The 23,327-nt window shown below is 39.2% G+C and overlaps 1 protein-coding gene across 2 annotated transcripts in view; it reads left to right on the top strand.

The window, feature by feature from the left end:
* ANKS1B (ankyrin repeat and sterile alpha motif domain containing 1B) overlaps positions 1-23,327 on the top strand; it is a 1,189,006-nt gene that overhangs the window by 792,480 nt on the left and 373,199 nt on the right. For both annotated transcript variants that reach the window (XM_072655667.1, XM_072655669.1), the window contains one exon: positions 20,492-20,644. In XM_072655667.1, coding sequence (XP_072511768.1) covers positions 20,492-20,644 — 153 coding nt within the window. The remainder of the gene's footprint in view (positions 1-20,491; positions 20,645-23,327) is intronic.

The following is a 23,327-nucleotide window of genomic DNA, read 5'->3' as shown; positions in this document are numbered from 1 at the left end:
GGAATTTGGAGTCTGAAGGATTTGCTCTGAAAGCACAGTCAAAGGACTTGGGTATAAATCCTATTCTGATTTGAATTAGTCCTTTCTACTCTTATGACCTTGGGCAAATTGCTTAACTTCTCTAGGACTCAGTTTTCTCTTCTGTAAAACTAGGAATAAGGTGGGTCTATATGGCTTCTGGGGTCCTTTCTACCTCTGTGGCTATAATCCTGGTATATCTATGGGACCTTAGGCATTCACTTTATCTTTCTAGACTTCATTTTCAGTGTCTGTAAATCATTTTTGTAAATGATCCAGAAAGACCCTTGGAAAGAGTATTATATATGAAGTCAGCAGACCCAGGTTCAAGTTCCAGCTGTGGGCTTATTACTTGTAGGATCTTGGACAAATCCCTTCAAATTTTTGAGGCCATTTGTAAAATGACCATTTGTAAAATGCAGCCATTGGACTACATGGCCTCCAGCTCTCCATATACTCCTAGGATAGTTCTCGCTCCCAGGCATCATGACACCAGTCCTATTCTCTCTTGACTTCATGATACCTTCCTCTCTTCCCTCCATAGAAACCAGATAATATTTCATTTGCCCCAGTCAACCATATCTAGGTTCAGTTCTCGATGTCATATCTTAGGGAGGACATTGACAAGCTCATTTGCCTTTAGAGATGAGATTGTACACTTTGCTGCTGAAGCCAATAGATCCCTTCTCCGAAAATCTTACAGGATTTTTAAATTCATCATTATAAGTAATGCTAACTTTTAGGCAAAGGTTAGTGAAAACAACGATGTAGTTGTACATTCAACTTCATGGTTCCCTTAAAATTTTTCCCAGACTGCTTTGAAGTCCATGGACCCCAAGTCTAGAAGATGACCACAGGAATGTTGTGGCTACTTGAAATTATACCACAGTAGGGATAGATTGAGTATCTAGGCATGTTTAGCCTGGAAAAGAGAAGATTCAGATAGGACATGGTAACCATCTTCAAGGACCCAAATGCTCATCATACTGAAAGTGATTTGACTAGTTTAGGTGGACCTCAGAGGGCAAATCACAGAGCACCAGGGAAGATGGAGGATCAGTGTAAAGACTCCCTAACAATTAGATCTTAAATTGTAAATCTCTTCTTATCAGGTCATGAGGTCCTCAAGGACAGGTGATGCCTTTTGCCCTTCTTGGTATAGCACAGTGTCTACAACATAGTTGGTGCTTAATAAAGGCTTATTGACTAACAATTAGACATATCCAGAAGTGCTCTTCAAGCAGAGATCAGACTAACCCTTTTCAGCAGTTAGTACTGCAGAAAGGATTCTTATTGAGATATGGGTTGGGCTAGGTGGCCCCTGGGCTCTCTTCCATCCCTAAGAGTCAGTAATTCTATATATGATGGATACACCCATGCCAATGTGCTGTCCCTGGAGCATAATGATTACCCAGTAGTGTCTCCTGCCCTTAATTTTTGTGATAATCTCTAACTGAAGGTGACCTTCCTCTGGCTAGAATAGTACATTGCTGAGTTTTATAGATATCCATAAAAACATGGCCATTGTGTATGCCTGGGTATCTCTCTTTGACTCTTCCTTTTCCTGGCCATGTCAGCCCACCACCACCATTTTACATTATTGACATTTTGCAAGTGCTCAAAAGTGTTGCAGGATGAATACAGCGCATTAAGGATGATTTTCTTCAATTAGTTCCATCTTAAATCATCATTTTATCCATTGATGGGAAACACACAATAAGGACTTAGAGTGTTTTCATCAGGACTGAACAATTAGAGCAGGATGGAAGGATAATGGGATTTAGATAGGCTTACAAAAGCGTTAAAGAAAGGTGGGGGGAGGAAACATGACAAAGGTACCCTGATGTATGCTTTGAAAATGTTCAGCCCAAGGACTGCCAGACCTGGTATCACACTGCTTCAGGCTTTGTGTTAGTGTGGGTTTGTGAGAGGGGGAGGACAGGTGAGGAGGAGGAGATAAACAGGTGGGAGGAAGATTCACTTAGAGCTGGCCCATGATCCCTGTCTTTGCTCTCCCTGCCTTTTAAGGGTTTTTAATCATGCTCTTTCACTCATATTTTATTTACTGAACAATAATGAATTGTTAAATGAGTGTTAAAATTAGAAAGGACCTTCTTGAATACAGATTATCCATTCTTACACTCTATTATTCTAATTCTTGTTTTTATTCAGTCATTTGTAGTAATGTCTGACACTACCTCACCCTGGTTGAAGTTTTCTTGACAAAGACACTAGAGTGGTTTGCCATTTTCTTCTCCAACTCATTTTCCAGATGAGGTAATTGAGGCAAATAGAGTTAAGTGACTTGCCCAGTATCACATGACTAGTTAGTGTCTGAGGCTACCTTTGAACTCATGAAGATGAGTCTTCCTGACTCCAGGACTGGTACTCTATCCACTGTGCCACCTGGCTGCTGCCTGGATCTATGATCCTTTGATTGTCCCCCTCCCCATCCAAAAAAACCCCAACATGCTTCTGTCCCTTTTCCCTCTTCCCCCGAGGTTATATTCAATTGTAATATGTCCAACGGTTATGGACTGATCTCCATATTGCACATGCCCCCACCCCAAGTCAGTGTTCCTCAGGCATTAGCATTTCTGGTCACATCTCTGCTATGAACCTCTCTATTTTCTATGTTTACAATGTCCTTTTATTCTTCTGTGCATTTCCCAAAGGGAACCCAAAATTTCCAGTATCCATAAAACTTGTAACATTTCAAACTTTAGTCCTTGTGCCAGTATTGGTAGTAACTACCAGAACCACCTTCTGGGATATAAAAGTAGGAGATATTGTGCAATCTCTCTCCCAAGGAATCTTCAAGGATAGGTATGGGCCCCCTTCATCCACAGGGTATATTGAAGAGTTCATGTACTGGCTCTGCCTAACCTGGAGCAAGTCGCATAACCTCTTCAGGTGACTCTGCCTCCAATCAATTAATCAGCAAATATTTTAAGTACCTACCTACTATGTCGGCAGGTAAGTGGTGCAGTGCATTGATTGCTGAGCATGGAATCAGGAAGACTCATTTTCATGAGTTCAAATCTGGTCTCAGATACTAACTATGTGACTCTGGACAAGTCACTTAACCCTGTTTGCTTCAGTTTCCTCATCTGTAAAATGAGTTGGAGAAGGAAATGACAAAACATTTTCTTTGCCAAGAAAACCTCAAATGGGGTCAGAAAGAGTCAGCTGCAATTGAAAAACACTGAATAGCTCTTTCCACTGTATACTACCTGGAATTACTTCTCAAAGATCTGGAAGAAACTTCTTTTTCATTTGCTCAGCATTTATTAATTGCTTACTCTTTTCAAAGCACAAAGGATTTGTGTTTGGATTGGACAGCCTACCTGGGACTTTAGAAAAGTCTAAGAAACTCAGAGAGTTAAGAGACTTGGACTTGGTCACATAGTCAATAAATGTGGGAGATGAGACTGGAGTGCAAGTCTTCCTGACTCCAAGGCCAGGTCTTTAATTATAATGGCATGAAAGCTTTGCGCAGAAGTCTAAAATATCATACTTTACTAGAGGGAATTGCCTCCAACTTTCAGAAATGCCCAAGTGCTGCTCTTGCACTCACCCAAAGATCCCCAGTGCACACAAGCTATTTCATCATTAACATGAAACAATCTAACTTCGCTTTGTAGTCTAAGTGTACTATCTCATACAGTGGTCCACACAAGAGATAAGTTTCATTTAAGGAAAATAAGCTAAGAGAAAAATCCTACCTCTGGTATATATGAGTTACTTTTTTTAAATGACATAGTTGGTACAGTTTTATTTCCAAACTATACCTAAATTCTTTTTCCTTTTTCCATAGATCTGTGACCTCATTGATGTGGGTGCTCCTTCCCTTTGTGCAGATCCCAAACCATCCATGTCCTTTTACCTTTGGGGGATTCTTATCTACTTCTCCAAAACTCTCCTTAAAAGATCCCTCCACTATGGTAGGAGCCATGCTCTAGTATTCTAACATCCCATAGGTATCACCAGCATAGCACTTGGACTGTCTAAGCAGTCTACTTCCTTTTCTGATCATACATTTCCTTTTAAATTCTACTTCTTGCCCACAAGCCATTAGTGGTCATTTGCCACTTAATTTCACCCATCATGCCTCTCTCTGTTGCCCCTTGGGTCATTTGCAACTTTGCAACCATGATGTACTAGATATCATGGTATTCCACAAGCCATAGCTATATAGAAATATAGGAAATATTCATTTTTATGGAGTTTTATACTAGGAAGCAGCTTAGGATTTTCAAGAGTGATGGCCAATTTCCCAAATGTGATCTAAACATCATTTTTTCAGTTCTTGACCCAGATCAGATGGACCAGTTCTATGTGTTTATCAATAGTCACTAAGCATTTATTAAGAGTTGAACTTTGTGCCAGGCACTGTACTAATTGCTGAGAACAGAAATATGAAAAAAAAAAAACAGTCCCTGCCATGAAGAAGCTTATAATCTAGTGTAGAAAGATAGCATATGAAATGAGGCTGAAGAGAGGTGATGGACCCTACTCTAGAGCATGATGGAGAAATCAGAGTAGTGCCAAAGTAGTACTGCCAGGTGAGAAATGAGGTTTCTGACTGAGATTTCTCCTTAAATGAAGATTTTGGAGTTCATGGGTCAACACTTAATCAAAGAGGCAGAGGGTGGTGATGAGATGAATGACAAAGGCTGGTTGGACGATGTGGGCTGATGAGATTTTTCCAACAGAGAACTTTCTGGGGCATGATAAAGAAGTCAGAGTTGTCCCAAAGGACTGCAGCCAGATGAGAAATGAGATGTCTCATTTGAACTCCTTCCTTAAATGAGCTATCAGAAGAAAGAGGAGGAAAACTAACATTTATATAGTACTTTTAAGGTTTGCAACATGTTTTACAAATACTATCTCATTTTATCTTCACATCAGCTCTGGGAAATAGGCACTATTATTATCCACTGTTATTTACAGATGAGGAAACTGAGGCAAACAAGGACAAGTGATTTGCCCAGAGTCACACAGGTGGAAAGTGTCTGAGCTGGAATTTGAACCTAGGACTTCATGACTCCGAGAGCAGTGTTCTAACCACTATACCACTAAATTGTGGGCAGCTAGATGGTGCAGTGGATAGAGCACCAGTGCAGAAGGACCTGAGTTCAAATCTCACCTCAGATACTTGGCACGCACTAGCTGTGTGACCTTGGGCAAGTCGCTTAACCCCAATTGCCTCATCCTGGGTCATCTCCAGTCATCCTGATAAATATTTGGTCACTGGCTTTAGATGGCTGGCTCTGGAGGAGAAGTGAGGCTGGTGACCTGCACAGCCCTCACTCACTCAAAACAAAGTCAAGTGCAAGTCATGTCATCATTTCTCTGATAGTATGGTCTTCTTTGGCAACAAAGGATGAACACACTGGACCATTAAATTATGTGTCATAATCTAAGAAACATGAATTTTTTATCTTCTTTTTTCCCCAATTGAATTGTCATATAAATCTTTCTTGAATAGCTATGGATATCTTTGAGGAAACTCTAGGACTTAATGAAATCAGCACAATGTCTTCCTCAAACAGGAGCATATGGAAGATTTCACTATCTGTAGGAAATCCTTTCAGTTGGACTCCATGCACTCAATCCTCCATGACAACAGCAAACACCCCTCACAAGGAGAAGTCTCTGTATTTGATGCCTCCTTTGATGTTGATAATCAAAGCCCCAACAAAGTTGTCTCTGTAATTAAACTTATCTCTGAATTTTGAAGAATCTTAACACAAACATGGAAATCGCATGTTGGAGAGGAGCCTTTAAAGCTATTTTTACTTAACTGATTTAAATATTTTTAAAGTAATCAACAAAAAAAATCAACACAAGAAGATCTTGTTTCTCTATAATTTCTGATCAACTGTATTACTGGTAATGTAGCCCATTGTGGAGAATCATCAAAATCTAATATTTTCATCAAGAAAAATCTCAGTATCATCAAGAAAATGCTCAGTATCATCAGGAAAAAGTTCAGTATCATCAGGAAAAAGTTCAGTATCATTCTCATCAAGATTTTCTAGAAATGAAGAAGCTGGTATATGGGCCAATCATTCTTGATCTATTTTCCCCATCATCACTTTTTTCATAATGCAGTCATCTGTGGTTTCTTGCCCAAAATTATTGGTATCTTACCCTCATTGCAAATTCTTGGAAGCCAGTCCCTGAGGACCTTAAAAATATTTTCTTCTGTCTGGATCTCTTCCATATGATTCTGATTAGGTCCAGAAACTCTTCCTAATTTCAATTTTTCAACTCTCATTCCTACTTCTTCACCTGTCGTCATTACCATAACTAGCCTTTTCTTTCACACTTTAAGATTTGCCAAACTTTACATTATCTAATTTTATTTTCATAGAAGCTCTAGGAGGGAGATGCTATTATTATCCCCATTTTACAAGTGGCAAACAGAGATTAAGTGATGTGTCCAGGATCACGCAACTAGTAAGAATCCATACTGAATTTGAACTCAGGTCTTTCTGACTTCAAGTCTTGATGGCTATCTCAAGCTAAAAGGTGAAAAAGACTTTGCATCATGACTACTAAAGGCATCAAATGAAGTACTAAGCATAAAATCAGGAAGACCTGAGTTCAGATGTGACCTCAGACACTTACCAGCATCTATCTAGCTCCATCCACTTTGCCATCTAGTTGTTTAGGGATTGAACTATTGTAGTCTTAATATGTTCATTTCATCATCATTGATGGAATAAGTTCAACATATTTTCAAACACTGATAAGGGAAAGCATTTTTTCTTGTTCACAAATTGAGAAGAAATAGAAATAAATGTAATTGTTTGAAGGGTGTATAATCACTAATGGTTTTCTTTTATCTCTGAAGTCCATTTGTTGTTTGGTAGACTGTTGGGAACTTAAAACACATTTTTCCGGAGAGTTAGTGTTATAAATGGAGAGTAGAGTTCCCAGGTAAGCCCAGAAAAGTCTGTTTAACACAAAATGTCCCTAAAGTGTGGTAATAATAGTATTTTTTGAACTATGCCTACCATCCTTTTATAAAATTGTCAGTGTGGATGAAAAAAGGAGTTCCAGATTCCACCTAGGGCTCCCAGCAATCCACCTCTCCCTCAGTGACATTGGAGAGGCCTAAGACTAGACAAGCAAGTTCCTAGATATTTCTAGGTAACTTAATAGCTTTCTACATCTCTATAATAATCATCTCTCTGCACATCATCTCTTCTTTCCATCAGATTATGAGCTCCTTGAAAACAGGTGCTATTTTTTAACTTCGTTTGTGGCCTTAGCACCTAGCACAGTGCCAGATGCATAGGAGGGACTTAATATATGCTTGTTGACTTGTTGACTTGTCTGCCTCTTGATATCTATGTAAGAGAAAGCACCAGGATCCACTATATCATTTGTATAAAAGATGATCTCTCCACATCAGTCACTCCCTAGTTATTCTGAATATAGGACCATCCAAGGATCTGAGGGATTGTTCTAGCCTTAGAAGTTTCCAATGGCCACTTGTACATAGGCATGGTGAACCTATGGATTTATAAATTGAGAGTTCATAAGACAAGGAATTCTTGCCCTCTTATGTTCTTGTTGTACATTCGTTTCAGTCGTGTCCAACTCTTCATGACCCCATTTGGGGTTTTCTTGGTAAAGATCCTGGAGTGATTTGCCATTTCCTTCTCCAGCTCATTTTACAGATGAGGAAACTGAAGCAAACAGGGTTAAATGATTTGCGCAAGACTACACAGTAAGTGTCTGAAGCCAAATTTGAACTCGTCTTCCTGATTCCAGGTTCTATCCACTGTTACCCATCTGCCCTTGTCTTCTTGCAGCCTTTGCAAAATGGTTTTCTCTGAAACTATGATAAAATACAATATTAACCTAATCTGTGACAGTTAGACTTAAAACATTCCAAAATATACCCTCACTCTTACCCTAACCAAAAGGGGAGACGGGAATTGTATCCCAGAGACAGAATTACTGTATCATCCTTTCTCAGTCTTTCCCTCCTCATCCTTGTGGATGATAGCATTTTTAGAAAGAGCAGAAATGGAAAGTATAAAGATGGAAGAGGACTTTGAAGAGGGGGTGGTTGGTATCCCTGGATTTTCTTTGTGTTTTTGTCATCTCCTACCCTATATGTACATACCTCCTTCTTGCCAATTAAATGCCTGTTTTCCTGGAGCTCCTAAAATAAAAATGAGAAGGCAACATGGCAAAGTAGATAGGATGCTAGATTTGGAGTCAGGAAGAGCAGAATTCAAATGCTGCTTCAGACACTAACTTGTAAGTAGGCAAGTTACTATCTCAATCTCAATTTAAATGGGAATAATAATAGCATCTATTCCCCAAGGTTGTTTTGAAGATTAAATGAGGTAACATGTGTCAAGAGTTTTGAGAAACTCAAAAACAATAAATAAATGTTGTTGTTTTTGTTAGCTGGGTTACTGAGCAAGTCTCTTATCTACTCTGTACCTCAGTTTCCTTATCTGTCAAAGGGGAAGACTCTAAGAAACCATCTTGCTCTAAATCTATGATCCTATGCTTTTCTCCTGTGGAAGAAGGGGAGGTGATATAGTGCTTGGCACAGAGTGCTTACTAAATACTTACTGAGTGCCTGACCTTGATTTTTAGTACCTTTTATATCGATAACTAACTCTCTTACATTGGCCAAGCCATTCAAAGTCCCTAGGGATCCATTTGTTCATCTGTAAGACAAGAGCTTTGGACTCAGTGATCTTTAAATTCACTTTTACCTTTGAGATTCTATGAATATCCATGAATTTCTATGAAAAGGAGTGTAGTTGCTGAGATCAAAGCCCTTGTCCCATTCCTCTGCTTCTTTGATCTCATAGCAACATCTGATGCTACCGTTACAAAGAACATTTGGTTATTTTACACTTGACTTTAATACCAACTATTTCTTTACTGTCAATTGGTCTTCCTCCTAGATGACAAGGTGAAAGGGCCTCTCTGGCCTCTACATTATGAGAGAGAATGAAACATCTCTTAGGGGCCAAAAAAAGGAACAAGCTTCACAAAGAAAACAAAAAAAAATCAATGGAGTCATGGAGGGATTCAGAAGTATGTCAACAAGGAGGAAGGTAGAAAAATGTGATATAGAAAAGGCAAGGAAGGAGAAGCTCCAGAGCTATGGGAACTGTTCTCACAGATGTTGGAGCTAGGACCTCCATGAAAAAAGAAGTTTCCTGTGCTCCAAACATAATGATGATGGCCCACAGGCCATGTCAAGGGAAGAAAAGATAAGTCCTAGAGGCTGCCTTTACCACATTAAGAGGCACCATAATGTTTTATTATTATTACTAGAGGTAGCTAGGTGGTGGTTGTTTGTTTGTCCTTTGTTCTCAAAGGATGTTAGGAAGGTGATACTATGACATGCAGGTGAATTGGATTTAAGTGAGGCAGGGCTGTTCAGAGTCATCAGCCTCACCTTCTCCTCTAGAGTTGTCTGGGTCCAGTGGCCAGATATCAATCAGGACAACTGGATATGGCCCAGGATACAGTGGTCTTTTCAAGCTAAGGTCTTTAGCAGATTTCATTTTAACGAAGGCACCACCCATTCACTGATTAAGGCTTAATAAGAATTGAGAAGTCAGGAAAATTTGAGCTGAGTTCTGGCTTTGAGAGCCTAGGCAAATCACTTAGCCTCTGTCTGCCTTAGTTTACCTTAAAATGGGGATAATCATAGCACATACCTCAGAAGAATTGTTGTGAGGATCAAATGAGATATCTGTAAAGCTATTTGCAAACTTTGAAAGCACTATATAAATGCTATTATTATTTAAAGTTAAAAGGTATGCTCTCATTCCAGGGCTCATGAGAGGTCAGGTGAATTCTTTCCTGGGGGATTTTTAACAGTAATAATAATAACATTTATGGAGTACCTTAAGGTTTGCCGTATGCTATCTCATTTGATCATGAGATTGCCTGCTCACCACTACCCATGTTGGGGGATTCCTACTCAGTCAAAAGATTTCTCCAAGGGAGACATAGAAGGCTTCTCTAGAGGATGGCCCCCTTCTCAGAAAAAACGTTTTTAGAAGACTAAAGAAAATTCACAGGATTACAAAGGAAACCAATTATATTTAAATAAAGATTCACTTTCTCCCATCTGTTTTCACCTACCACCCTGAAATCTCTCCACTGGACCATAAGTGTGGCTAAGGAATTTGGCATCCACAGAACACAGGTTCTTAACTATTTTTGTGCCATGGAACCTTTCATCCATGTCATGAAGGCTTTTTGGTCCCTTCTTAGGAAGCAAATGTTTTTTAAATGCATGGGATCATGAAGGAAACCAATTATATTGAAATACATTTACCCAAATATTTTATAAGTAAGTTCATGAGCCCTAGGGTAAGAATACTCACACTAGACAGGAAGTTAAAAACCTTTATGAGCACAGCTTGTATTGCTATTACTGTTACTGTTTGAAGATAGAGTCTTCAGGAGAATATAGGAAGTGATTAGCTGATTAAGAAGGGAACATCGGAGAGTGGGATTTTGAGATGAGACCTTAAGATACTGGTTTGATGGACTCTTGGCTAGGGAATGTGCTCTGTATAATCAGGACAGGATACAGTATATTTGCCCAGTGACTAATGGATCTGATGAAGAGGGCTTTTGACTACACATGGAGAGGAGGCAAGAAAACTGCCCACATATAATGACTAAGCCAAATGCCATAGAGAGTCGTAGGTATAACAAAGGAAGATGAGCAGTTCAAATGCCCAGGAATTCACAAATGACAAAGCCAAGGAAGAGAGACAATAATAATGTTAATGATGTCTATACACAGATGTTAAGAATATGAGTAATAAGCAAAGTGAGCTGAAGAGCTTAATATAGAGAGGTAAATAAGGCTTCCTAGGTACAACTGAGATGATACAGCATGTGGCTCCTGTCTGGAACTCTGAGAAAGGGAAGTTATCTGGTGAATGAATGAATATGCAGCTAGGGAGTTCAATGGATAGAGTGCTGGCCCTGAAGAAAGGAAGATCTGAGTTCAGATTTGGAGTCTTGTGACCCTGGGCAAGTAACTTAACCCTGTTTGCCTCAGTTTCCTCATCTGTCAAATGAGCTAAAGAAGAAAATGAACAAATCACTCCAGTATCTCTTCCAAGAAAACCCCAAATTGGGTTATGGCAATTCAGACATTACTGAAAAGACTGAACAACAACAACAACAAATTAAATACCAGGGATTGCCAATTTCCTCTATGACCAAATGTGAACTTTCTTCTTGAGCATTTAAAGTTCATTAGAACCTGACCCCTTCCTACCTTCCCAGGCTTCTTTGGTATTTAAAAACCCTTTACATCCTTCTGTCTTCCCAGTCTATAATACATTTACACTGGCCCCACCTACTATCTGTCACACACAACACCCTGTCTCTCAACTCTGTGCATCTCCACTGACTATTCCCCAGCCTGGGATTTTCTCCATCATCACCTCTGCTTCTTGGCTTCTCTGGCACCTTTGAAGACTCATGAGATCTTTCCTGGCCCCACCCTCTGACTGGTGCCTCCCCTCTGAGCTTACCTGCCATTCCTACTCTATATATCTTGTTCATACTTAGGGATTACCATGTTGCTTCCCCCATTAGATTATAAATTCCTTGAGGGCAGGGACTGTCTTTTGCCTTTCCTTGTATCTCTAGCACTTAACCCAATGCCTGACACACAGCAAGTGCTGAAGAAATGCTAGTTACTTGACTAATGACTGACCTTCAATTTCTTCATCTCCAAAGTGAGCAGTTTAGAATGCTTAACTTTGGGGGATCCCTTCCTATCATTCTGTGATCCAGTGACTCAGCTTCTATTACCTCCAGTCATGCTCTTGGGTTTTCTCGATGTGTGAAGGACTTTTTGCCACCTGTGCTAAGTGACCCCAAAGCACAGAGGTCTATGAACCCTTATATATGCTTCTAATCATTTTTCTGCCTCCTCCCTGGCTGTCACTTTTTACTGCAGTCATCTTCCACAGTTCTAGTGATGTTCTCTTTTGTCCCCATGCTCATTCCCCCTTCAGATCATCTGCTTCTTATCTGTAGTAAACTGAGACATCAAATAACCAGGCTTGTTAAAATTGAATATAAAGTAAGAGAAAATGGGCTCTGAATGAAAGATTGAAGGGCATTCCTTGGAGTAAGACAAAAGCACTTTCTAAAATTTATTTTGGCCATTCAGAAGGCTTTGTTGTTGTTGTTACTGCCTCTTTGGATCTCAATTGTATTTCAAACAACTGCTATATAGCTGAAAACATCAAGTACACAGCAAGTATTTACAAAGCACCTCCCATTTGCCAGGCATTATGCTAGGCTCTGGCATTGCAGAAAAAGAAGTTAAATAGTCCCTGGCCTCAAGCAGTTGGCATTGCATTAGGGAAGATGGCACACACACATAACAACTTGTGTGCAGAAACTGAGGTAGCTAAGTGATATATTGTATAGAATGTTGGACTTAAAATCAGGAAGACCTGAGTTGGCATCTGATCTCAGACACTTATTAACCATGTGACCTCAAGCCTCTCACTAACTTCACCTCTCACTCTCAGTTTCCTCATCAGTAAAATTGGAATAATAATCATATCAACTTCAAAGGACTGCTGTGAAAATCTACACTTTGGCAAACTGTAAAAAACTGTATCCATGTTAGCTACTATTATTAATTTTGGCCAGAAGGCATTGCAATTGAAGGATCGAATATTACTATCCTGTTTTAATATTCATGAGTGCATATTACAATGATGTTCCTCCTCCATGCAGAGAAAATTCATAAAGTATCACTAATACTAAGAATCAGAATTAGGTGGGCATTTTTTTTAAAGAAACATTCAACTGTAATCGTTAGTTCATATCACAAGCTAAAAGTCCCAACAATTTCCAAATTTTGCTGCATTTCTTAGTCTCAAGGGAAACAGATTTTACTTATTCCAGCAGAGTGTCCCAAAGCTGTTAATACTGTCCCCTGATGAGGTGCTGGAACAATGGTGGGGGCAGCAGCAGTTTGAAATGATGCAAATTTCAGAAAAAAAAAACATTTAAGGGCTAAAGAAAGTAGATTGCCAGGAGACACTGAGTAATTTTTTTAAAAGGGGGCAGTAGGCCAAATAAGTTTTGGGAACCTCAGCATGCTTCTCCTGTGTCTATACTAGCAAATAGTCTTCAGGATGTCTCAATCATATTTAGAAGCCATTATGCCAACTTTTCCAAGAAAATTATTTGAGAAATATTTTCCCTTGGAAGTCCAAGCATATTTCAAGCCAGTATGGGGGAGAGAGAAAGAAGGGAAAGGAAAAAGGAGATATATATCAGTAATAGCTGATCACCCTTTAAATGCAGATATTTCTATTATAGGAATCCTTGACACAAATGCATGTTTGAAAAGAGTCAGTGGAATATAGATGCAAAAATTTTGAATAAGATTTTAGCAAAAAGAATACAGCAACTTATCACAAGAATAATATATTATGATCAGGTAAGATTCATACCAGGAATGCAAGACTGGTTCAATATTAGGAAAACTATTAGTTTTATCGATCATAACAACAAAACTAATAGAAACCACATGATTATCTCAATAGATGCAGAAAAATATTTTGACAAAATAGAGTGGTTTGCCATTTCCTTCTCCAGTTATTTTACAGATGAGAAACTGAGCAAACAAGGTTAAATAATTTGCCCAGGATCACAAAACTAGTAAATTTCTGAAGGCCAGATTTGAACTCATATAGATGAGGCTTCCTGATTCCAAGATCAGAGTTCTATCCATTGTGCCAGTTAGCTTCCCTTGATATTTAGGGAGTTCCCTATAGAAATTATAGCCCAAGCCCTGAGAAATTAAATTACCTGCCCAGGACTACATGGCCAGTAGTTATCAGAGAAGATACTTGAACCCAGGTCTTCCAGTTTTCTAATCACTGGCACACAGCTGTCTCTCATGGAGGGGACTGATGTGCAATGAAGTTTGAAGATTTAAGTTCAAACCAGACTGTGAGGGGCTTGTGGAAACCATGCTATAGAGTCTGTGTTTGGTTCTAGAGGCAAAAAGGCATAGCTAAAGAGTGAGATGATCAGATATCTTTCAGGACTATTAGTTCAGTGGATAAAAGAGAGAAAGGAGAGATGGGAAGCAGAGAGGTGAATAATTGTACCATGTCATTATTGATAAAGTTTTTCTCTAGAGTCACTTCTGTCAGTATTCCTGATTTGTCGTTAAGGGCTTCTTCAGCATCCTTTCTTTATCTTCTTCCCATCCCACCTTTCCCTAAAGGTCATTTCCCAAACTCTTCACTTTTGAAAGTCTTGCTACAGGGCTGTTGGGACCAGGAAGTTGTTTTCTGTCACATGGACTTCTTGGGATGTTATTTGGTCTTCTTCAGGATCCTTGACTTTAGAGCTAGAAGGAAGGTTAAAAGTCATTTAGTCCACATATTTCATTTACATATGAGTCAATGGAAGCCCAGAAAGATTCGCCAATTTGCCCAAGTGACAGGGTCAGAATTCAGGCCTGGGTCTTTGGATTCCAGTTCCGTAATTCCACTACACCATCCTCATAGAATCTAGAATAAATCAAGTTAAGTCAACTTGCTTTTTTTAAGTACCAGCTATGTGCCAGGCTCTGAGCTAAGGCCTGAGGGTTCAAAGGAAGGCAAAACAAACAATTTGTGCCTCTAAGGACACAACTCACCAGCAGTTATGTATGAGCAAGATGGTAATCATCCTTTGTTCTCAAAGAGGACCAAAGTGACATCACTATGCTAGAGTCAAGTTTTAATGTGTCCAACTGTGGATGATCAGACCAATATGAGCTTGGAATGCTCTACCACAGGTCAGGGACAAATAGTCTATGTGAACATTTGGGGTGGATTCTCTAAATTTGCACATCCTGCATTTCCCCTGAACTGTTTCAATTCTGCTTTGATCATAGAGCACAACACCTTCTCTAACATGGGCATGCCATGCTAAGTGGTCCCGTGCCAGTGTCTCTCATGTCACACAATCAATTCCAAAGTTCTTGAGACTTTCAGAACGTCCTTGTATCACTTCTTCTGTTCATCATGTGAATGCTTGTCCTATGTGAGTTCTCCATAAAATAATCTTTTTGACAAGCATACATTTTGCATTGGAAAAATGTGGCCAGTCCTTTGGAGTTGTGCTCTCTGAAGCATAGTTTGATTATTTGGCAGTTCAGCTCAACTAAGGACTTCGGTGTCTTGTACCTTATCCTGCCAGGGGATCCTCAGAATCTTCCTAAGACAGTTCAAATGGAAGCGATTCAGTTTCCTGGCATGGCACTGGTACACTGTCCAGGTTTCATAAGCATACAACAATGAGGTCAGCACAAGGGCTCTATAAAACTTCAGCATGGTAGTCAGTCTAATGTCTCTTCTCTCCCATACTTTCCTTTGGAGCCTCCCAAACACTGAGCTAGCTCTGGCAATGTGTGCATCACCCTCATTATTAATGTGTGTACATCCCTGGAAAGTATACTACTAAGGTAAGTGATCTACAGCATTCAAAATTTCCCTATTTGCTGTAACCAATGGTTCCATGGATGGATGGCTGATGTGATGGAGCTGATGGAGCACCCGTGTTTTCTTGGTGTTAATTGTTAGGCCAAAATTAGCACCATCAGCAGAGAATCAATTCATATTCTCTTGCATCTCAGCTTCAGAGACTGCATTGAGCGCACAATCAGCTGCAAACAGAAAATCATGCACCATCACTCCCTCCTCTTTACAGCCTTTTCAAGTTGAAGAATTACCATCAGTGCAGTAGCTGACCTTGATGCCATGTTCATCCTCATTGAACGCATTTGACAACATGGCTGAAAACATCATGCTAAAAGGCATGGGAACAAGCACACAGCCCTGTTTCACTCCATTGTTGACTGGAAAAACATAATACATGTAGGTCAAATCTCAGGCAGTTTCAGAGGAAAGGTGATGGCATGGAGAGGGACAAAAAAGCCCTCTTAACTAAAGGTAATACTTAGTCGAGGCTTGAGAGAAACCAAGAATGCAAGCGTTAAGGAGAAAAAGCCTTGTAGGCATGGGAGATAGTCAGTGAAAAGTCCCAGAAAAGTCCAAAGAGATGGCTTGCCCAAGATCCCCAGTTTGGAGAATCTTATGTAGGAATGACAAATAAGTCAGTGGCACTGGATCATAGCATATACGGAAGAGAGTATAGTATATGAGTCACGTATAAGACAGGAAATGCAAGAAGGGCCAGATTAGGAAGAGTTTTAAATGCTCAACAGAATTTTCTACTTGATTTTCGATGGAATAGGTGACACTGGAGTTATGGTAGTCATTTCTGAACAAGCAAAGACAAGCAGCAGATTTGTGCAACTACTAAAGTGCCTTTTTCCCAAAAAGTCACTGAATTGTCACCTGCCAAGCAAATTGTACATCACTGGGTTCATTTAAAGAATGTTCTAGCTATGGGTGCATTGTCAGTATTGAGCTATAAGACTTGGAAGAAAAGCCTTGCCCTACATTTTCTACCGCTTGTACAGGTTTACGTCTCTGTCTAAGGTCCCCTTCTCCTGTAGCTCATCTCTAATGAGATAAAAGACTTTAAGGATCTGCTTTCAGATCCTTCAGCCTCTCAGGCCTGCTATTACTATAAGGCCAACCTGAGTTATACAGAAGATGTCCGGGGATGGCACAAAATATTCTTTCTTCTTTTACCATCAACAATTTCCTAATTACAAATTCTCAATGACATAGCTAAAAACAGTGTTAACATCTAATAGCATGAAATTTATAAGGGATAAATATATCTTATACTTGTGCTAAAAAAATCAACTCTACAAAGGAAATGTGGAAGAAGAGTGACCATAGGATCATAAAACCATAGATTTTGATCTACAGGTCATTCACCCATTTTGCAAATGAGAAAACTCAGGTCCTAAGAGAAAAGACTTGGCTAGCACCATACAGCCAGTAAGTTTCAGAGGTAGGATTCAAATGTAGGTTTAGATGATGATCATAATAATAACAATATCACATAGTGCTATAAAGTTTGTAAACTGTTTTACAAATATTTCGTTTTTATATAGCAGTTTATGTAAAGAAAATCTAGAGGGTTTAGTAAACTGCAATTCAGATATGAGTCAATGATATGATATAGGACCAAAAAACCACCCTAATTTTATTTAAGAGAAGCATAGGATTTAAATCAAGGAGGCAGCAACCCCCTTGCATTCTGTCGTGGTCCACCCACATCTGTAGTGCTGTGTTCAGCTCTGGTTACCACATTTTAAGAGAGAGATTGACAAGCTTCAGTTTCCCAGGGAAGATAACCAGGATAATACCATGCAATATTGAAGGCAGTAGGGATGTTTAGCCTGGTGAAGAAAAGACTTGTGGGAGATGGGATAGCAATACAGAAAACAGCAAGGAGACCAATTTGGCAAGACCAGTTTTGGCATAGAATGCATGACATAGGGAAATATGTAATCAGCCTAGAAAGGTAGCCTGCAGCCAGATTGTAAGGAGCTTTAAATGTCGAACAAAATAAACAGACTTAAGATAAACAAAGACTGTTGTCAGTTCTTCAGTACCATGTGTATGATCCTTGCAGTTAAACAACATAAGCAGGTTCATGACTGGGGGAAGTGAACACTGCATGACCTTGAACGCCAGCTCCAATCTTTGGTGATTCTCTGATTTTCATCTTTCCTGGTGAATAATTGACAGGCTCTGTACACAAAGTAGGGACACAAAGGAAAGGATAAAACAGATCTTGCCCTATACTCTATTGAGGAAAAATAACATGCACATGTAAGTAGACACCAAAATACCACTAACCCAAGAGACAGGAAGGTCATCCAGTGACTGGTCATAGTTTGAGCAAAAGCTATTTTTCATCCATTTTATTTTTCCTGTGTGGATTGTTAACCCACTCTCTTTTGACCTGTCCCAGAGTAAGTGCATCAAAAGTGGGTCAAGAAAGGAAGGGTCTAGAACATGGAGTTATTAATCTTTTTTGTGTCATGGATCCCTTGGACAGTCTGGTAGAGCCTATGGAGCCCTTTTCAAAAAAAATTTCTTAAATGTTTAAAATAAATGCAGAGGACTACTAAAGTTCACCAATTATACTGAAATAGTTGTCAGAATGTTAATATAAGTTCATGAACCTTAGATTAAGAATCCCTGCTGTAGAAGGTAGACCATTCATATAATGATAATGAAGGTAGTCCAAATGCTGCCCTGATGTCCACAAAATGTTAAAAGACTCAGACGTCTTCTGGAACTTTGGGTTAATTTTCCTAGTCGGATTTTAAGACATGGACAAAAATCACGAAGGCTGGAGCAAGTGTGAACGGATTGTAACTCACACTCATGGACTTAAAAGGAAGATGACAGATGCGGTATTTGCTGCAATAAAGCTCTCCACCTCCAACGAAGGTGCTGAACATTGAGGAGTTTCATCTGCTCTTTGGTGGTGGTTATATAATAAATCATAAGAATATTTGCCAAATATATATGAAAAATGTAGCTGAAAATCCAGCATGAACAAAGAATTCCACTGTACCTTTGAAACAATGAGCATTTTGAAAATGTTGTCTGTAGGAAGATTGGAAGAGAAAGAGAGAGAAGCAAATTTAAACAAAAAAGAAAAAGAAATCCCAAAAGGAAGGAAGAGTAGAGAAAAGCAAGGAGTAGGAATATCAAATAATGACAAGTAAATACAGAAAATATGGATTTCTCATACCCATACAGGGATGTGCTGAAAGCAGTTCAAATTAGCTCAAGTCAATTGTTAAATGTCTGAATGTTTACACTTTGGAAATCAGCAAATGCTACATGTCAGGGCTTGATTTATTGTTTTGTTGATATTCCAGATTTAAGAAAGTAATAGAGAAATGTTAATAATTCAGGTTAAGCTTAAAGGTAAATCATGAGTAAATGGGGGACTGAGTGTTAAACATTTACGAGCACACATCTGTATTCATACTAATCTGTTGATATTTAGAAATGCCTAGCATCCCAGCTAGAAGGCATCTCCCCTTCCCCATCCTACTGCTACTCCTGCCAGATACATACATTTTACAGCCCTCATAAATATTTCTAGCACCTCTTTTAACACAAAATGATTGCATATGGCCATGTAAAAGGTTCTAATTTATGCTACTCTACAAATCAAAGTAATTGTGTTTGGATATGTGAATCCGCAACAACAAGGACCCCTTGACTCAGTTCGCCTCATCTGGGGGAATTTCACAGAAGGACTCATATTAAAAGGTGATGAACTGATACCTGCCCTCCCCAGTAACCGAAGTGATAAAATCTGTCACATCCTGAGAATAGACCAATTTCCCCAAACACAAATCCAAATTAATCCTCAAATCAGAGTTAAAGGATAATTCCCACAAAATGTTGAGCTCAGAAGTTTCTCTGCCTTCAATTGCTTCCTCACTCCAATTTAAACTCAGAAGTATTATGTTGCTGTCACACTTCTTTGTTCTCGGAAAGTAAAAAATGTTCTGTATATAGCTGACAAAAAATGGGAGGCTGTCTGCCAGTGTGCTCTATATTAATGTCTGACATACCGCAGAGTGTCTGCAGAACACAACGTCTCAGAACCCTCATCAGTCTTTTCTACGGGCCTTGTCTTGGAAGCGTGTTGTTGCTTCAGCAAGCTCACACTGGCCATTCTACTTGAGTGACTCACACAAATATATATACCTTTAAAAACTCATGTTTTATAGAGCATTTCCATTTTGTGGAGCCAGGCAATGACACCCACCTTTGGAGACAAAAGTCCTTTGCCTTCCAAATGGCATTGAATCTAATTCACAGTCATTCCATATCATGGATCAAGAGCTGGAAAGAGTCTTAGAGGTCACCATCGTAAGGCCATCAATTCATAACTGAAAGAGACTTTTCAGGCTATCTGGATGTGTGATGCTAAGATGACTCATTTTATAGATGAGAAAACTGAGACCCATTGAGATGAAATAACCTGTCCAAGGTCACACAGGTGGAACATGGTAAAGTAAGAATTCAAACTCAGATCTTCTGGCTCAGTTGACATAAATGCTAAGACCCTTTCCAACCCTGAGATTAGATTCTAAAGTTTCTCCTTTCAATTTGTCAAGAGCATTCCCGGCAGAGATTTTTGACAGAGTTAGTGCTTTCATTTGGGGGAGAGAGAAAAGAGATTGGGTAAATTTAGAAATTGAATTGAAAATCTTCACATGCCTTTCTTTAAAAATGAATTCAGCTTGAGAACTATTAACAATTTTGGTTAGTACCATTAACAGGAATAAATTCTCAAGAGGCTATACATACAGTATCTCTGTTTGCATCCTAATTCTTCTCCCCAGAAAAATCTGGTGCTCAGATCAAATACATTTTCAAATTACAGCACTCATCCAGTTGTAAGAACACCAAACTGTCAGTTAAAGTTAATATTAACAGTATTTTTAAAAATTTCATTCCAGATGAGGCCCATTGGCCATGATGGCTACCATCCCACTTCTGTGGCAGAGTGGCTGGACTCCATTGAACTGGGCGACTACACCAAATCTTTCCTCATTAATGGCTACACATCCATGGACCTGTTGAAAAAAATCTGGGAGGTGGAGCTAATTAATGTAAGTCAATGACCAAATGGATCCTCCACCATGCAACCCATGATGGATGGAATTCCTACTTTCGAACAATGCTTTGTATGTTCCTTATGACTCCTATGGACATCTAAACAGAGTTTTGTGGGTACCTCCTTTCTCTTTGTATGGACTTAAAACCTTTCTTCCTTTCATAACTCATATTTTCTTATTACTTAATAATCCCCATGGCAAGGTTTTGGCATCATAAACTGAAGGTTGCAGGTTAGCAAAAGAGGGCAACTCTTAGGAGAAAGGGGATTCTTAAGGGATAGTTGTTCCACATAAAGCAATACTCAAAAAAATCATGGAATTCCCCAGGTAAGGAAATTATTTTGGCTTACCCCATGGTCATTTAAAGAGCCATTCTTACAAATGTGATGGCATCCTTGTTATGGAACACAGGCTAGTATTTTGATTCTTGGTTCTCTACTTCCTAAAATGAAAGCTACCATTCAAGAGATTAACATGGTCTGTATGTTTCATTTGTCATATATCTAAACTGGCATGCTTGAGAAAAGGGATGGGCCTCATTATTCTTTAATAAGGTGCTACATGAGATGCTGTTTCCAGAAAGTGGTGTCTTATCTTTTATTTTTTTCCTTTTGTGAATAGACATTGGTTCATCCATATTAAAAAGCTGGTTAAGATACTCTGCATAGCATTCAAACGAGTGAATAACCCAAGATCAACTTAATCTACCAAAGCAACTGAATTGAATGGAAATAGTAGTATGCCTGCCCTTTTAATTTTTTGTGTTTATAGCTCAAGTACTCTGTTTCTAGGGACATAAAAACATGTAGGAAGGTAGGATATAGACCTGTAATTTTGTCCAGGGAACTCGCAGTGAGGAAAATTCCTCTACCAATCAAGATTGGCTTCTGTTACACCACTTAGAAATTTAAGGCATCAAGAGGTTAAATGCTTTGTTTAGAGTCACCCAGCCATCCTGTCAAGGGGCAATATTTGAAACCTAGACCTTCTTTATTCCAAAGGCAGTTATGTAGCTATCTTTCCATTCAGTCAAGGTGCTTCCTAGAAAATGAGGACGTCCAAACAAAATTGAGATTTTGGATTTAGCATTGTGGCAATTATTTTTGAAGTTCAGTTATACAAAACTTCCTCTCAGGATCTGCCAGAGGAATAAGGAGTGTTTAGTATGGATAAGAGAAAATTGGAGGAAGAGAATGGGGAGAAGATAAGATTACCAGTTTCCAAGATTTGGATGGTTGACTATGAAAGATCCAGAGGTGAACAGAGTGAATGAAGTGAACAGAGTCAGTTTCCACATCAGAAAGTCCTGCCTCTGACATACAGTAGTTGTATGTCTCCAAGCAAGTCACTTGACCTCTGAGTAGCCCAAACAACTCTCTAAGACTTTAGGTTGCAAAGCAGGTTAGTAGGAATTTACTCATCTGGGAGTTCTCCATACTGAAACCATATGTCTAGTTTCAGCCATTTATGGAAGAGAAATTAAACTAAATCTGCTTCACCATGGAGGACTATTTGAAAGAGCCAGGATCCTAACCAATATAATGATGATTTTCTTAACAATGTCATTCCCAGAATTCACTGGGCCTCTGTAAGAGATAGTGAGCTCCCTGTCTCTAGATATCTTCAAATAGAGACTGAATGGTATACACTCCTCAAAGACACCATAAAATGGTTTCATGATTTTAAAATAGGGATTGAACTACATAACCTCAAAGGTTTCTTCCATCTTAAAGATTTTATGGTGCTACAGGGAAATGGAAGACAGCAAACATTAAGTTTTAGAGAATAACTTGGCCAGTTTGGATGTTTCTGTACTGACAAATGAAAAGAGGCCTTCATCAACTTTGAGAGAAAGATGATAATTTTCCCAAATTGGTCACAAGTGGTCTGTGCTACCATTAAAGTCAATTTCTCTCATAAAGCCGTAGCGCCCCTTTCAGATGTCATTAACTATCCTAAATGTCAAATGGGAAAATGTTGTTGAATAATACATATTATTACTGACTAATTTTTTCAAAGGCTGAAAATAATGTCTAGTCTAGGAGTAATGTCTGTCCTGGAAAATCTGATTAAAATTATCCATTTACGGAGAGCCACTTAAACACAAATCTTGGTGTTTTATCTCATTTGCTGCCATGATGTCGGGAACTGTTCCTTACATTAGGTTGCCTGCTCTTCCCATAAAAGCTGTGAGTTCCTGGGAACCTCCCTCTCTGCCTGAAGGTCATTTAGCTATCTTCTGGAGAGGTTTGGAGGGGCACTAGAAGAAAACAAAACATGTTTTAAGCCAGACTGTATTTAAAATTTTTATTTTATTTTACATTATTTTATTTGGCTTGCCCCTGGCGGGAATCCTAGTTCTCCACTGGGAACTTGGCGCTGGTCTCCTTTCTATATTCACGACCATCTGTTATGAGGAGATCTTACGTGGTACATGCAAATATGCTCTAAAGCTTAGCTCCCATTCAGTCAGTGCTGCAAATAGGCCATGTGTCTCATCTCTCCATACAGCAGCTTCGCAAGAACAGGGCTCCCCACTGAAGGACAGGCGTGTTTTGAGTCACTCATGCTTTGCAAAGTTGTGCTGTGATCCCTGATGTTCTGGAATGGAACAGAGTAAAATCCACCACCACACTGTGTCCTGTTATCACAGGGTTGGATATAATACAGCTACCAA

Source organism: Notamacropus eugenii, chromosome 3, assembly GCF_028372415.1.
Source record: "Notamacropus eugenii isolate mMacEug1 chromosome 3, mMacEug1.pri_v2, whole genome shotgun sequence".
NCBI lineage: Eukaryota > Metazoa > Chordata > Mammalia > Diprotodontia > Macropodidae > Notamacropus > Notamacropus eugenii.
Note: the sequence above shows the minus strand (reverse complement) of the source record. Positions and strands in the feature narration are given on the sequence as shown.